General features: G+C 46.0%; 1 protein-coding gene across 1 annotated transcript in view; it reads left to right on the top strand.

Annotated features, from left to right (window-relative positions):
* Positions 1 to 2,871: 2,871 nt before the first annotated feature.
* The window catches only part of LOC132383168 (guanylate-binding protein 1-like), a 33,066-nt gene continuing 22,522 nt past the window's right edge, over positions 2,872 to 13,415 (top strand). The window contains exon 1 of the mRNA XM_059954039.1: positions 2,872 to 3,005. Within this exon, the coding sequence (XP_059810022.1) occupies positions 2,989 to 3,005 (17 nt within the window). The 5' untranslated portion in view covers positions 2,872 to 2,988. The remainder of the gene's footprint in view (positions 3,006 to 13,415) is intronic.

The following is a 13,415-nucleotide window of genomic DNA, read 5'->3' as shown; positions in this document are numbered from 1 at the left end:
ATTTTATTCTTAGTGCTTTTTTGCATTTATACAGGCCAATCTTAATCTATTACTAGTGTGTCCCTTCTCGCAGAATACTGGCCACCTACAGCCTTCTGCATCGTCCATCCCCTGAGGTGGTCTGACTCTCCATCAGTTCCATCATACGGGTGGCACACCCACTGATAAAAACTGGGACATCTCAGTTCTCAACTCTACCATGATCTCTTTTACCACACCCTGGGTTGTACTCTCCATGGTCTCTTCAACACAAGGGGCTACTACCGAGGACTGTACCCTGCTGATGGAGCCCTCCCGCACCTTTGATGTGTTCTCCTCCTTCTCCTGATGCATGTTCTGAAACCCCATCATGAGCTCCTTTGGGCTTCCTGTCATCCCAAACGCATTTCCCAGTGCTTGCATGTAAGCAGCAGCAGTGGTAACAGGGTACTGGGACTTTACAGCTCTCAAAACGTCAGCAGCCCACCCGCTCAAACTCTCAAACAATCTCTGTCTTTTTACATTATCAGAGCACTGCCACTCATATAACAACTGACTGGTCTGCTCTGCCCAAGTCTCATATTCCTCTTCCCCCTTACTCCTCAGAAATGAGAGAACCTGGTCTTTGAAGTCTCCAACCCCAGCTAACGGAGACTCGACTTGCGATTCAGCCCGCTCTACTACACTCTTCTCCTCCTGGAGAGTATGGACAGCCCACGGCACTCCTCTCCTGAGGCCCCAATAGTATGCGACAGTTCCACTGCTCAGTGGTAGTCTGAACTAAAACAAAGTCTGTGCTAGCCATTTTATCAAATCTCTGGCCCACAATCGTAACTTTGCCTACAGCTTTAATAGTACTTCAAAATCGAATTAACAATTCTTCAGGAGTACAAATATCTACCCCACTCGACGCGCCTGCATTTGTTATTAGTAACCTCGTGGATGCACACCACCGCTCAACCCTGGCAGCAGCCATACCCACGTATGGTACTCACTTTACTGGACAATAGCTCAGCACTGACTTAAACTCACAAACCACTGGTTCAATGCTCAGGGCATCCAACAAAATCAATCCTGGATGAGCCCCCACAATTGTATCCCTCAGGTTTAGCTGGTGGCATTAGTCTAGGGAAGACAGTCTCTGGCCCCGCCAAATGTCTGAAATCTGGGATGCAAAACCTCCTTTTCCTTCCCTTCCGCTGGTCCTCCATTAAATTTCCCAGGGTTCATCGACTCCTGGCCCCATTCCAAGTGCACTCCTTCCTAGTAACTGTGACCTCTCCTTTCTGGCATCTTCTCTCTTCATCTTCCGCCAAACAAAAGATCCAGATCACCTTGGTCGCAGGCACACATCAGGGGAAAAAACACTCACTTCATTGGACGATGGACATTCCAAAGCCCTCCTTATCTGTAGCTATAACCCAAACATTGATGATACAGGGAAAAAAAACACATTACATTAGCAGTGAAACATTTCCCGGGGAATGCACCAGTCCCACCCTATTTCCTAGTTGAAGCAGTCCTCAATTCACTGAAGCATAAGCCTACCCAGTACATTAGTGTCCCTCCGGTTCAAATGCAACCCATCCCATTGGTACAGATTCCATCTGCTTCAAATGGCATCCCAATATCCCATAAACCTATGCCCTTCTAACATACATCATGATTTGAGCCACACGTTAAATCTTCTAATCTCCTCCATTTTACCTGGCATTGCACAGGAAGAACTTCTGAGAAGACCACCTTGTCAGTTCTGTCCCTAAGCTTCCCAACTAACTCTTTAAATTTGCCTGCCCTTCCCCATGTCATTTGTTCCGATGTTGACAATGACAACTGGATCCACCCCAGCTCTGGTCAGGAGCTTATCTACACATCCAGAGAGGTTTCTTAATTGGGCTCCAGGTAGGCATCAGACCATGTGAGACTCCATGTCAGTACACACCTGATTCTTCACCCCGCTGACAATTGAGTCCCCTGCTATCACAACTATCTATTTACGAGGTTTTGGTTTACGATTAGGAGCCTGTTGGGCTCCTCTGTTCTGCCTACCATCTCAGAGATTTCATGTTCTTTGCCCGGCATTGATAGATGTTCTAAATGGTTGAACACTTCCAAGTCTAGAGATGATGCACCCGGACAGTGTGCAGTTTATACCCTGCGCTTCCTTCCCACGGTCACCTACCTCTCTTTCTGGTCTGGAGTCTCAACCCGTGGTTCTCTTGGGGTGCACACTACCTCCCTACAGGACATCTGCCAATTCTCTACAACATCGCAGGTCAGCAACCCCCTTCTCACGTTCAAACAAACCTTGTTCCCGAGGTATCGGCTTAGCTGGCATTTCTAGCATATAAACTCTTCAGGGAGCAACTGTCCGCGAGTCCAAACACAAGGCAAGACTGGCATTGCAGAGGCTACATTATTATACCTCCGGGGGGGGGGGGGCGAGCGGGAGGGAGGGAATAACTACTGAAGATTAATGGTGTATCTGTTTTAATTCTTAAAAGTAAACTACTGTTTATACTACTACTTTGTTCCCTGGGTACCAGATAATGCCGCACAATTAGTGTGTGCTTGGACCTTCTAGATATGCGTCCCCTGATCGATTAGCATTTTCCGCCAGAAAACTCTACCGCGAAGAGATTCTTCGTGCCGCCATGTTAGGCTTACAACAACTTCCCTACTATATAATTATATATAGTATAGTATATAGTAATTATAGGGGGATATCCTTTGCGACGCATGTAAGGCAACGAAACACAAGTTATAAAAGTAGCTGCGTTCAAAATTTAAAACTTAACAAACGAAAACGGAACAAACAAACGCTACAACCAAACTCTTTCTTACACTCTCACACTCAACCAATCAGCGCACACAGTATGCCAACACGAATAGCAGCACAACACGGAAGTTTCGGGAGAGAGAATTTCAGCAGTAAATTCCCCTTTCGATTGACTTTCGATTCTAGGTTCCGACGGAGAGAAGCTGCCGGCAAGAGAGCGAGTTGCTTCGATGTTCCGTGTACTCAGGTGAGAGAAGCATGAAATATTTTCTTACGGAAAATCTAAGTCAATGTTTCCTAACCTTTACTAGCCCATCTCCGCTCTAAAGCACTTTCATACTTGCCAACGTCCCTCTTTCCGGGCCCCAATAATGTAAAAACATGTTTTCCATATGCCAGCATGAGAAAAATTATTCTGCTTTAATTTTTTTTATCTTTAAACCGAGATTACACAGAAACTATGCGCGGTACAGCAACATCAACATCAATATGATCCTTGAGCTTCATGGTTTTTAGTAAAATTTGAAATATCTGGTTCAAGCTGTGACAACAAAGCTTTAAATCCCCATGCCTAACAATGTCCAAGCGGTTTCTGTTTTTGTTTTGTGAGAGTATGCGGTTCACTACACTGAACTAACTCACTTTCAACAGGGTAGGAGGATGGAAATACAATAAAGAGCAGTTTGGCTCTTCTCCAAAGACCAGAAAACTTCCTGTCACAGTGAAACCACACAGCACAAAAGCCGATATTTTTGAAAAACATTTTTGCTTCTTCATCATTCCGGATTCCGATGGTATAGTGCAGTACAGGAGCGGTACAGTATAGGGACTCAAGTGATCCGAAGGTGCCTAGAGCAGGGATCCAAGTGAGGACTGGCAGGAAGTGAAGGGCAGGGGAGCTGTTCAGGAAGCAGAGGCGAGGCTGGTGGGAGTGGTCACATGATGCCGAGCTGGGTTAGGATCATTTCCAACTCCCAAATGGACACCATCAGAGGGAAGGAAAGGCGCCATCTAGTTCAGGAGGAGGTAAGAGCAGCAGTGGAGGAGACGAAAACGTGCAAGGCGGTGGGAATGAAGCAACAGGGAGCTTGGACAAGATGAGAGAATGTGGTTGAGAGGAAAGTGACATGGGCTGAGCTTTGGAAAGCCGAGCCACACTGCATCCAATTTCTCATCCAGGCAGTGTACGATGTGATTCCAAGCCCATCAAACCTGAACAGATGGGGCAAAAAAGAGTCATCTGCATGCCCACTGTGCTCCAAGAGAGGAACCTTGGAACACATCCTCAGCGGCTGCACAAAGTCGCTTGGTGAGGGACGGTACCGATGAAGGCATGATCAGGTCCTGAAGACCATCGCTGAAGTCATCAGTGCAGGAGTTGAGTGGGCGAAGTGGTCTTGACCCTCCAAGCAGGCCATTCCCTTTGTCAGAGCTGGGGAGCAGCCAATACCCACCAAAAGGGGTTCAGACAGGCGGTTCTGTGAAGGTGATCAGGAGTCCCGGATGGTAATTTGCCTCCCTGGTGCCAGGGTTCGGGACATTTCTGATCGCGTCCAAGATATCCTGAAGTGGGAGGGTGAGGAGCCAGAGGTCGTGGTACATGTAGGTACCAGTGACATAGGTAGGAAAGGGGAAGAGGTCCTGAAGCGAGAGTATAGGGAGTTAGGAAGGCAGTTAAGAAGAAGGACCGCAAAGGTAGTAATCTCGGGATTACTGCCTGTGCCACGCGACAGTGAGAGTAGGAATGGAATTAGGTGGAGGATGAATGCGTGGCTGTGGGATTGGAGCAGGGGGCAGGGATTCAAGTTTCTGGATCATTGGGACCTCTTCTGGGGCAGGCGTGACCTGTTCAAGAAGGACGGGTTACACTTGAATCCTGGGGGGGGACCAATATCCTAGTGGGGAGGTTTCCTAGGGCTACAGGGAAGACTTTAAACTAGTAAGATGGGGGGGGGGGCAGGAATCAATTTGAGGAAACTATGGGAGAGGAGGTTCTCAGTAGAGCAAGTAAGTAGACAGTGTGTGAGGGTGGAAAGGCAGGTGATGGAGAAGGGATGCGCTCAGCCCGAAGATGTAGGGGAGAAGAAAGAAAAGGATAATAAATTTGAAGGCATTGTTAGGGATGAAAAGAGAGGAGGAGGTGGAGAGTATCTTAAATGTATCTATTTTAATGCTAGGAGCATTGCAAGAAAGGTGGATGAGCTTCAAGCGTGGATTGATACCTGGAATTATGATGTTGTAGCTATTAGTGAAACATGGTTGCAGGAGGGGTGTGATTGGCAACTAAATATGGATTTAGTTGCTTCAGGTGTGATAGAGTAGGAGGGGCCAGAGGAGGAGGTGTTGCATTGCTTGTCCGAGAAAATCTTATGGCGGTGCTTTGGAAGGATAGATTAGAGAGTTCCTCTAGGGAGGCTATTTGGGTGGAATTGAGGAATGGGAAAGGTGTAGTAACACTGATAGGAGTGTATTATAGGCCACCTAATGGGGAGCATGAGTTGGAAGAGCAAATGTGTAAGGAGATAGCAGATATTTGTAGTAAACACAAGGTGGTGATTGTGGGAGATTTTAATTTTCCACACGTAGACTGGGAAGCTCATTCTGTAAAAGGGCTGGATGGTTTAGAGTTTGTGAAATGTGTGCAGGATAGTTTTTTGCAACAATACGTAGAAGTACCAACTAGAGATGGGGCAGTGTTGGATCTCCTGTTAGGGAATGCGATAGGTCAGCTGACAGATGTATGTGTTGGGGAGCACTTCGGGTCCAGTGATCACAATAGCATTAGCTTCAATATAATTATGGAGAAGGACAGGACTGGACCTAGAGTTGAGATTTTTGATTGGAGAAAGGCTAACTTTGAGGAGATGCAAAGGGATTTAGAGAGAGTGGATTGGGTCAAGTTGTTTTATGGGAAGGATGTAATAGAGAAATGGAGGTCATTTAAGGGTGAAATTATGAGGGTACAGAATCTTTATGTTCCTGTTAGGTTGAAAGGAATGGTTAAAGGTTTGAAAGCACCATGGTTTTCAAGGGATATTAGAAACTTGGTTCAGAAAAAGAGGGATGTCAACAATAGATATAGGCAGCATGGAGTAAAGGAATTGCTCGAGGAATATAAAGAATGTAAAAGGAATCTTAAGAAAGAGATTAGAAAAGCTAAAAGAAGATACGAGGTTGGTTTGGCAAATAGGGTAAAGGTGAATCCGAAAGGTTTCTACAGTTAAACTAAAAGCAAAAGGATAGTGAGAGATAAAATTGGCCCCTTAGAGAATCAGAGTGGTCAGCTATGTGTGGAGCTGAGGGAGATGGGAGAGATTTTGAATGATTTCTGCTCTTCGGTATTCACTAAGGAGAAGGATATTGAATGGTGTAAGGTGTGTGAAACATGTAAGGAGGTTATGGAACCTATGACAATTAAAGAGGTGGAAGTACCGGCACTTTTAAGAAATTTAAAAGTAGATAAGTCTCCAGGTCCTGACAGGATATTCCCCAGGACCTTGAGGGAAGTTTGTGTACAGATAGCAGGAGCTCTGACGGAGATCTTTAAGATGTCATTAGAAACAGGGATTGTGCCGGAGGATTGGTGTATTGCTCATGTGGTTCCATTGTTTAAAAAGGGTTCTAGAAGTAAGCCTAGCAATTATAGACCTGTCAGTTTGACATCAGTGGTGGGTAAATTAATGGAAAATATTCTTAGAGATAGTATTAATAATTATCTGGATAGACAGGATCTGATTAGGAGTAGCCAGCATGGATTTGTGCGTGAAAGGTCATGTTTGACAAACCTTATTGAATTTTTTGAAGAAGTTACGAGCAATGTTGATGAGGGTAAGGCAGTGGATGTAGTTTATATGGACTTCAGCAAGGCCTTTGACAAAATTCCACATGGAAGGTTAGTTAAGAAGGTTCAGTCGTTAGGTATTAATGCTGGAGTAATAAAATGGATTCAACAGTGGCTAGATGGGAGATGCCAGAGAGTAGTGGTGGATAATTATTTATCGGGTTGGAGGCCGGTGACTAGCGGGGTGCCTCAGGGATCTGATTTGGGCCCAATGTTGTTTGTAATATACATAAATGATCTGGATGATGGGCTGGTAAATTGGATTAGTAAGTATGCCGATGATACTAAGGTAGGAGGTGTTGTGGATAATGAGGTGGATTTTCAAAGCTTGCAGGGAGATTTATGCTGGTTAGAAGAATGGGCTGAACGTTGTCAGATGGAGTTTAATGCTGAGAAGTGCGAGGGTCTACATTTTGGCAGGAATAATCCAAATAGAACATACAGGGTAAATGGTAGGGCATTGAAGAATGCAGTGGAACAGAGAGATCTAGGAATAACAGTGCATAGTTCCCTGAAGGTGGAGTCTCATGTAGATAGGGTGGTGAAGAAGGCTTTTGGAACACTGGCCTTTATAAATCAAAGCATTGAGTACAGAAGTTGGGATGTAATGTTAAAATTGTACAAGGCATTGGTAAGGCCAAATTTGGAATATTGTGTACAGTTCTGGTCACCGAATTATAGGAAAGATATCAATAAATTAGAGAGAGTGCAGAGACGACTTACTAGGATGTTACCTGGGTTTCAGCACTTAAGTTACAGAGAAAGGTTGAACAAGTTAGGTCTCTATTCATTGGAGCATAGAAGGTTGAGGGGGGATTTGATCAAGGTATTTAAAATTTTGAGAGGGATAGATAGAGTTGACGTGAATAGGCTGTTTCCATTGAGAGTAGGGGAGATTCAAACGAGAGGACATGATTTGAGAGTTAGGGGGCAAAAGTTTAAGGGAAACACGAGGGGGTATTTCTTTACTCAGAGAGTGATAGCTGTGTGTAATTAGCTTCCTGTAGAAGTAGTAGAGGCCAGTTCAGTTGTGTCATTTAAGGTAAAATTGGATAGGTATATGGACAGGAAAGGAGTGGAGTGTTATGGGCTGAGTGCGGGTAGGTGGGACTAGGTGAGATTAAGAGTTCGGCACAGACTAGGAGTGCCGAGATGGCCTGTTTCCGTGCTGTGATTGTTATATTGTTATATGGTTTATTTGGTTAAAAGAACATCTGCAGGTATCCTGACCTCTGCAAGGGACTGGCAGCTGTTGATGAACCTCAAACGCAGCTGAAGTCCCCCAACCATATCGCAGCCACCACCCTGTGACCAGACATTGTCCTTGAGTCTGAGTCTACCAAGCAAGTGGTGCTGCTGGAGCTGACAGTCCCATGGGAAGATCGCTAGGAAGAGGCCTTTGAAAGGTAGCTCTCCAACTATGCAGGACTGGTCAGCAACTGTCAGCAGGCTGGGTGGGGAGCAAGGTGTTTCCCAATGGAGGTTGGATGTAGGAGATTCACAGCCCGTTCTTTGGCTAGAGCCCTCAGCAATTTGGTCATCGAGGGAGAGAGGAAGTGGAGAGCCATTTGACCTTATCCAGCTCTCCCGCATCTTCCACTGGGGAGAAAGTTACAACACGTACAAAGGCATACCTGATTGGCTGACACAACATTCCTAAGTTGGACAACATGGCTCTTTATCGTTAGCTAAAACAAAAAATACTATTATTAACAGGACACTCTGCTTTTGCAGAAAAGTGCTGAAATAAAACCTTGAGAACATGCCTCAAGTATGGCTCCAGCATCGACACCTTCAATCAGAATGGATGCATCAGAGATTGGTTCCAGAATCCTTCAGGAATAGCGTTTTGCCTTTAATACACTGATTGGAATGTCAGGCCAGTCTTTTACTAGGTCCCACCATATTGCTTCTTCTCCTCTGTTTGATTGAACGCTGACTTACTTTCCAAAGATTTTCCTGTCCCACACAGTCTTGCATGAAGTATCAATCTTTTCTATGGTCGTAAGGGTCCGGTCCGGTCCGGAATCCATGTTCCAGGTCTCAATCCAGTCCGAGTGCTCCAGACACTGGGTCCTGCAGTTGTCCCTCCCATCACCCGTGAACTAGTTAGGACCCTCCTGGCTCAAGGAGGCACACCTGTGACTCATTGAGCTGCAGTTGTTTATAAGGGGCCTTGGGACTGGGACCAGGTGGGTGGTCATTTTGTCCTGTATCCTGTTCTGCCCTGGTTGCCACCCAGCTTGAAATCCTGTTCTGCCCTGGTTGCTGGACTGTTCTGTATATGCTCCATCTGGTTGGTCTTGTTCCCCTGCTTCTCTTGCGATGGTCCTGCGTTTCTGCCTTATTCTCCTTGCTTGCACTGCCACGCTGTTGGTTGCCTTTCCCAATTTACCAGTGTATCACAGTACTCCTGCTGTTCACCTTGGACCCAGTGTCCTACCCGTTGCCTCCGTCGGGCAGGTCCAGCCAGACTGCCGCTGCCCGGCGGGGGTTCTGCACCCTCCTACCCGTTGCTTCCATCCGGCAGTTCCGGTCAGATTGCCACTGCCCGGCAGGGGTTCTGCCCCTTCCACCTATTGCTCCCTAAGCATTGTGCCCCGCACCTGCCCAGGTGTCCGCGTCTGGCCCAGGCCTCCATGTTTTCCGCCTGGCAGGCAGCCCTGCCTGGGATCCATGCGGCCTGTCGTAGGGACTCTTACCTTTGACTCACTTCGATTCCCATGGACTGTGCCCCACACCTGCCCGAACTCCGGGAGCCCGCACCGCTCTGTCTGCCTGACTCTCTATCTACCTGAACCCCAGCTCTACCCTTACATACCATGGCATCCCCATCCTGTCCTCCCCCTAGTACCTCAGTGTCTGCGTCCTGCGTTTGGGTCCATCTGGCCCCCATTCCTGACAACGGTTGCAGTAGAAAGTACTGGTCGCTCTATTGCCAAAACACCCTTTTCAGCAGCATTGCAGGTCCAACAGGTGGGTCATGGTTCTCAACATAGGTGTCATGTTTAGCTGAAACATTATCCAGTCAGATCAGCTTGAATGGTTTTCACCTTATTCCTCAAAATCTCTGTCTGTGGCATCAGGGGTCACTTTAGCCTCAGAAGCTACCTCTGAAGACATTACATAAGGAAATCTGCAAATGCTGGAAATTCAAACGCACACAAAATGCTGGTGGAACACAGCAGGCCAGGTAGCATCTATAAGGAGAAGCACTGTCGACGTTTCGGGCTGAGACCTATCATCAGGACTAACTGAAAGGAAAGATAGTAAGAGATTTGAAATCTCTTACTATCTTTCCTTTCAGTTAGTCCTGATGAAGAGTCTCGGCCCGAAACGTCAACAGCGCTTCTCTTTATAGATGCTACCTGGCCTGCTGTGCTCTGAAGACATTACTCAGCTTTCGGAAATGTTCCATTTCTCAGTCGTGTTTCCCCCTCTCTAACTTCTCTGAGTAACTCGGTAAAATATGGAGGAGGGTGCATCTTGTGGGTCATTCGAATACATGCAGCAATCATGTCACGTGACAGCGCTCCCTTCACAACTTCGTACACCCTCTAACAATTTCTCTCAGACAGTTGAATGCCCCTTTTGTGATACAAGCAGTGCAGCCAAAGCCCCATATTTGTCTTCCCCATCAGTTGCAGGCGTAACTCCAGAAAACATTTTCAGCCAATGAGAACTTCTCACATCGGACAACCCCTTTCCCTCACTTCACAGAAATGAGAACAACTTGACTTTAAAATCTTCACCATCAGCCACATTCCCCCGCCTCTCCAGAGATATGAACTGACCATGGCCCCGTCCCTACCCCACTGGGCAGCGCGACTTCAATCACGTCACTGGTAATCTTGTTGCAAGGGGGGGCACTGGGAGCAGACTCAAATGCAAGACACACACATTGAAGTACTGGGAACAGTACTAAGATGATCCAGAAAGCAAGAGAAGTCGAGTGGAAACGACGCTGGACATGGACATGGGCCCTGAACAAGACATGGACACCCGGCCTGGGCTAGGACTCAAACTAGGAAAGTGGGACCTGGACAAGAAACTCGTAACTAGGAGCCTGGACTAGGACTCCAAGCCAGAGACTGGACAGGGATCCAGAGCATGGGTCTTGACTCAGGCTCGGAACCCAGATACAGGCGAGGACTCAGGACTAGGATCAGACTAGACACAAGATAGTACTGGGAATACAAAGCCTTGGCTTGGACTGGACAAGGTTCTTGGATGTGGCTTGCAGCACAGAACGAGGAATCTCCAGCACCGGTCTGGGCAAGGAACTCCCGGGCTGGGTGAAGAACATGGACCGGATAAGGACACGAAGCTCTGACTTGGACAGGGCTGAAACACGATGCCTAGACTAGGTCTTGGAACAGAGGAACACAGCCTTGGACTTGAGCACAGGAACACAGAGCCGGGACCCTTTCTTGGAAACAGGACATACGGCCTGGACTTGTACACGGAACACAGAGCCAGGATCCCTTCTTCAGAACAGGACTTAGGGCTGGGGCTCCACACAGAGTCAGGAACCCTCCTTGGGGACAGGACGTAGAGCCGGGACTCTTCTTTGACACGGATGCTAAACACAGGGACACAAAGAGACAGTTCCAAACTCAATGGTAGATAGTTCCTTATCTTGGTGTGGCAAGGCTCTGGACTCACTCAGGTGGTTGAATTTGATGATGATACAGGCGAGGACACAGGCAAGGTTGCAGGCAAGATAGCGGGCAACAGTAACAGATGAAGGTTAGTGCCGAAGTAACTGTCAAGATACACTGCTGAAGTAATTGCCAGAGATTCAGAAGGGAGGGGAGAGAGATAAACCAGGGAATCCCTGGTTTGCAGAGGTATTTATGTGCCAGTCCAAATTGCAAATCAGGTGCCTCAATTAAGGCACCCAACAGAACAAGGGAAAAAACAGAAGACCTGGAATACGGATGAAATGGACCGGATCTGAACTGGAATACAGATTTCACGGACCGGACCATGACAAGTCTGGACTAACGCGACATCCATACCAGCCGATTGGTAAAAATACCATTCAATCAGTGTAACTTTCCCTACTTTTACAGAACACAGCACTCTAAGTAGCAGTTCATTGGGAATTTGAATATCGACCCTGCACACAACAAAAGCATTGCTTGAGGATATATTCTTTGAATTGCATCAAAAATTAAGCCCCACAGCAACCATAATAAAGTACTTTAATTAAGATGCACCTCACTTTCCACAAGCACCAGTTTAAACACTGGCTTAGCACACAAATAAAGCACTTAATGAATCCTTATACAGTATTCAAGCATTCACACAGCATCCGAATGCCTGAAGACCCCTACAACTGTAACCCTCTCACCGGGTCTCGAACACAAACTTATAGAAAAGGAAAAGAAAATTAACTGGGCTGATTACAGTTCATCCAGTGCAATGTGCACGTAAACGGTGGAGCTCATTTCCAGAGAAGTCAGGGGTATTACTTTACTCATGCGCCAAAGACAAAACACTATTATTAACAGGACACAGTGATTTTGCAGAAAATTACTTAAATAAAAATACCTCACAGCACAGCAGTACAAATCTTAACCAGAGCATTACAATTAAATAATTTAGGACTGTGCAGATAGAAGATAGATAGACATAGAAAACAGAGAGAAGATTTGAAAGAGGTTTGTAAAATCTGCAAGGCTTTTTCCACTGAGGTTGGGTGGGACAACAACTAGAGGACATGGCTTAAGGGTGAAAGGTAAGCTTTCAGGGGAACATAAGAGGAAGCTTCTACACTCAGAGGGTTGTGAGAGTGTGGAATGAACTACCTGACCAAGGGGTACATGCAAGCTTGATTTCAAAGATTAAGAGAAGTTTGGATTTGTACATTGATAGTAAGGAGATGGAGGGCAATAATCCCAGTTAGGTTGATAGGAGTAGGCAATTTAAATGTCTTCTGCATGGACTAGGAGGGTCTACTCTGTGCAGTACTTCTCTATGACTCTATAACAGGAAACGCTTCAAACAAAAATTCAGTATATATTTAGGGGCGAGTAGAGTCAGAGGGGAAGAGGAAAAATGGAAAGCATCTATCTTTCGACATATAATTGTTAAAGATATTTTGGACATCTACAACAGCTTTCGAGTTGATGAGGCAAACTTTAAATCGGACACTCTGATGACAAAATTTGGGGAGAATTTTGTCCCAAGTAAAAAAATTATGTTTGAGAGATACATGTTCTTCTCCTATGAAAAGAAAGAAAATATTAGCTTTGACCAATATTTAGCTGGGCTTCACACACTGAGTTAGTCCTGTGACTTTGGAAACTTGAGAGACTCACTAGTCAGAGACAAAATAGTTTGTGGAATCCCAATAATAGGCTCAAAGAAAGCAATCGATATTCATGCCATCAGGATGGAGGATACCCAGATGAAAAAAAGTATTTGCTCCTCCACCCTGAGGGTGGCCTCATCTTGGCACAAGAGCATGTCCTGGATGGATTTGTCAGAACAGGAATGGGAATTGGAATTTAAATGTTTGGCCGCCAGAAAGTACCACATCTGGCATATGGTGTAGAGGTGCTCAATGAAGTCATCATCATATTTACAATGGGTCTCACCAGCAGAGAGGAGTCCACACCGGGAGCAGTGGACACAATTTACAAACTCAACAGATTTGCAGGTGAAGTGTTGTCTCACCTGGAAGGACTGTTTATGGCCCTGAATGACAGACAGACAGACAGACAAACATACTTTATTGATCCCAAGGGAAATTGGGTTTCATTACAGCCACACCAACCAAGAATAGTCTAGAAATATAGCAATATAAAA

Source organism: Hypanus sabinus, chromosome 29 (assembly GCF_030144855.1).
Source record: "Hypanus sabinus isolate sHypSab1 chromosome 29, sHypSab1.hap1, whole genome shotgun sequence".
Classification (NCBI taxonomy): domain Eukaryota; kingdom Metazoa; phylum Chordata; class Chondrichthyes; order Myliobatiformes; family Dasyatidae; genus Hypanus; species Hypanus sabinus.
This window is presented reverse-complemented; position numbering and strand designations above follow the sequence as displayed.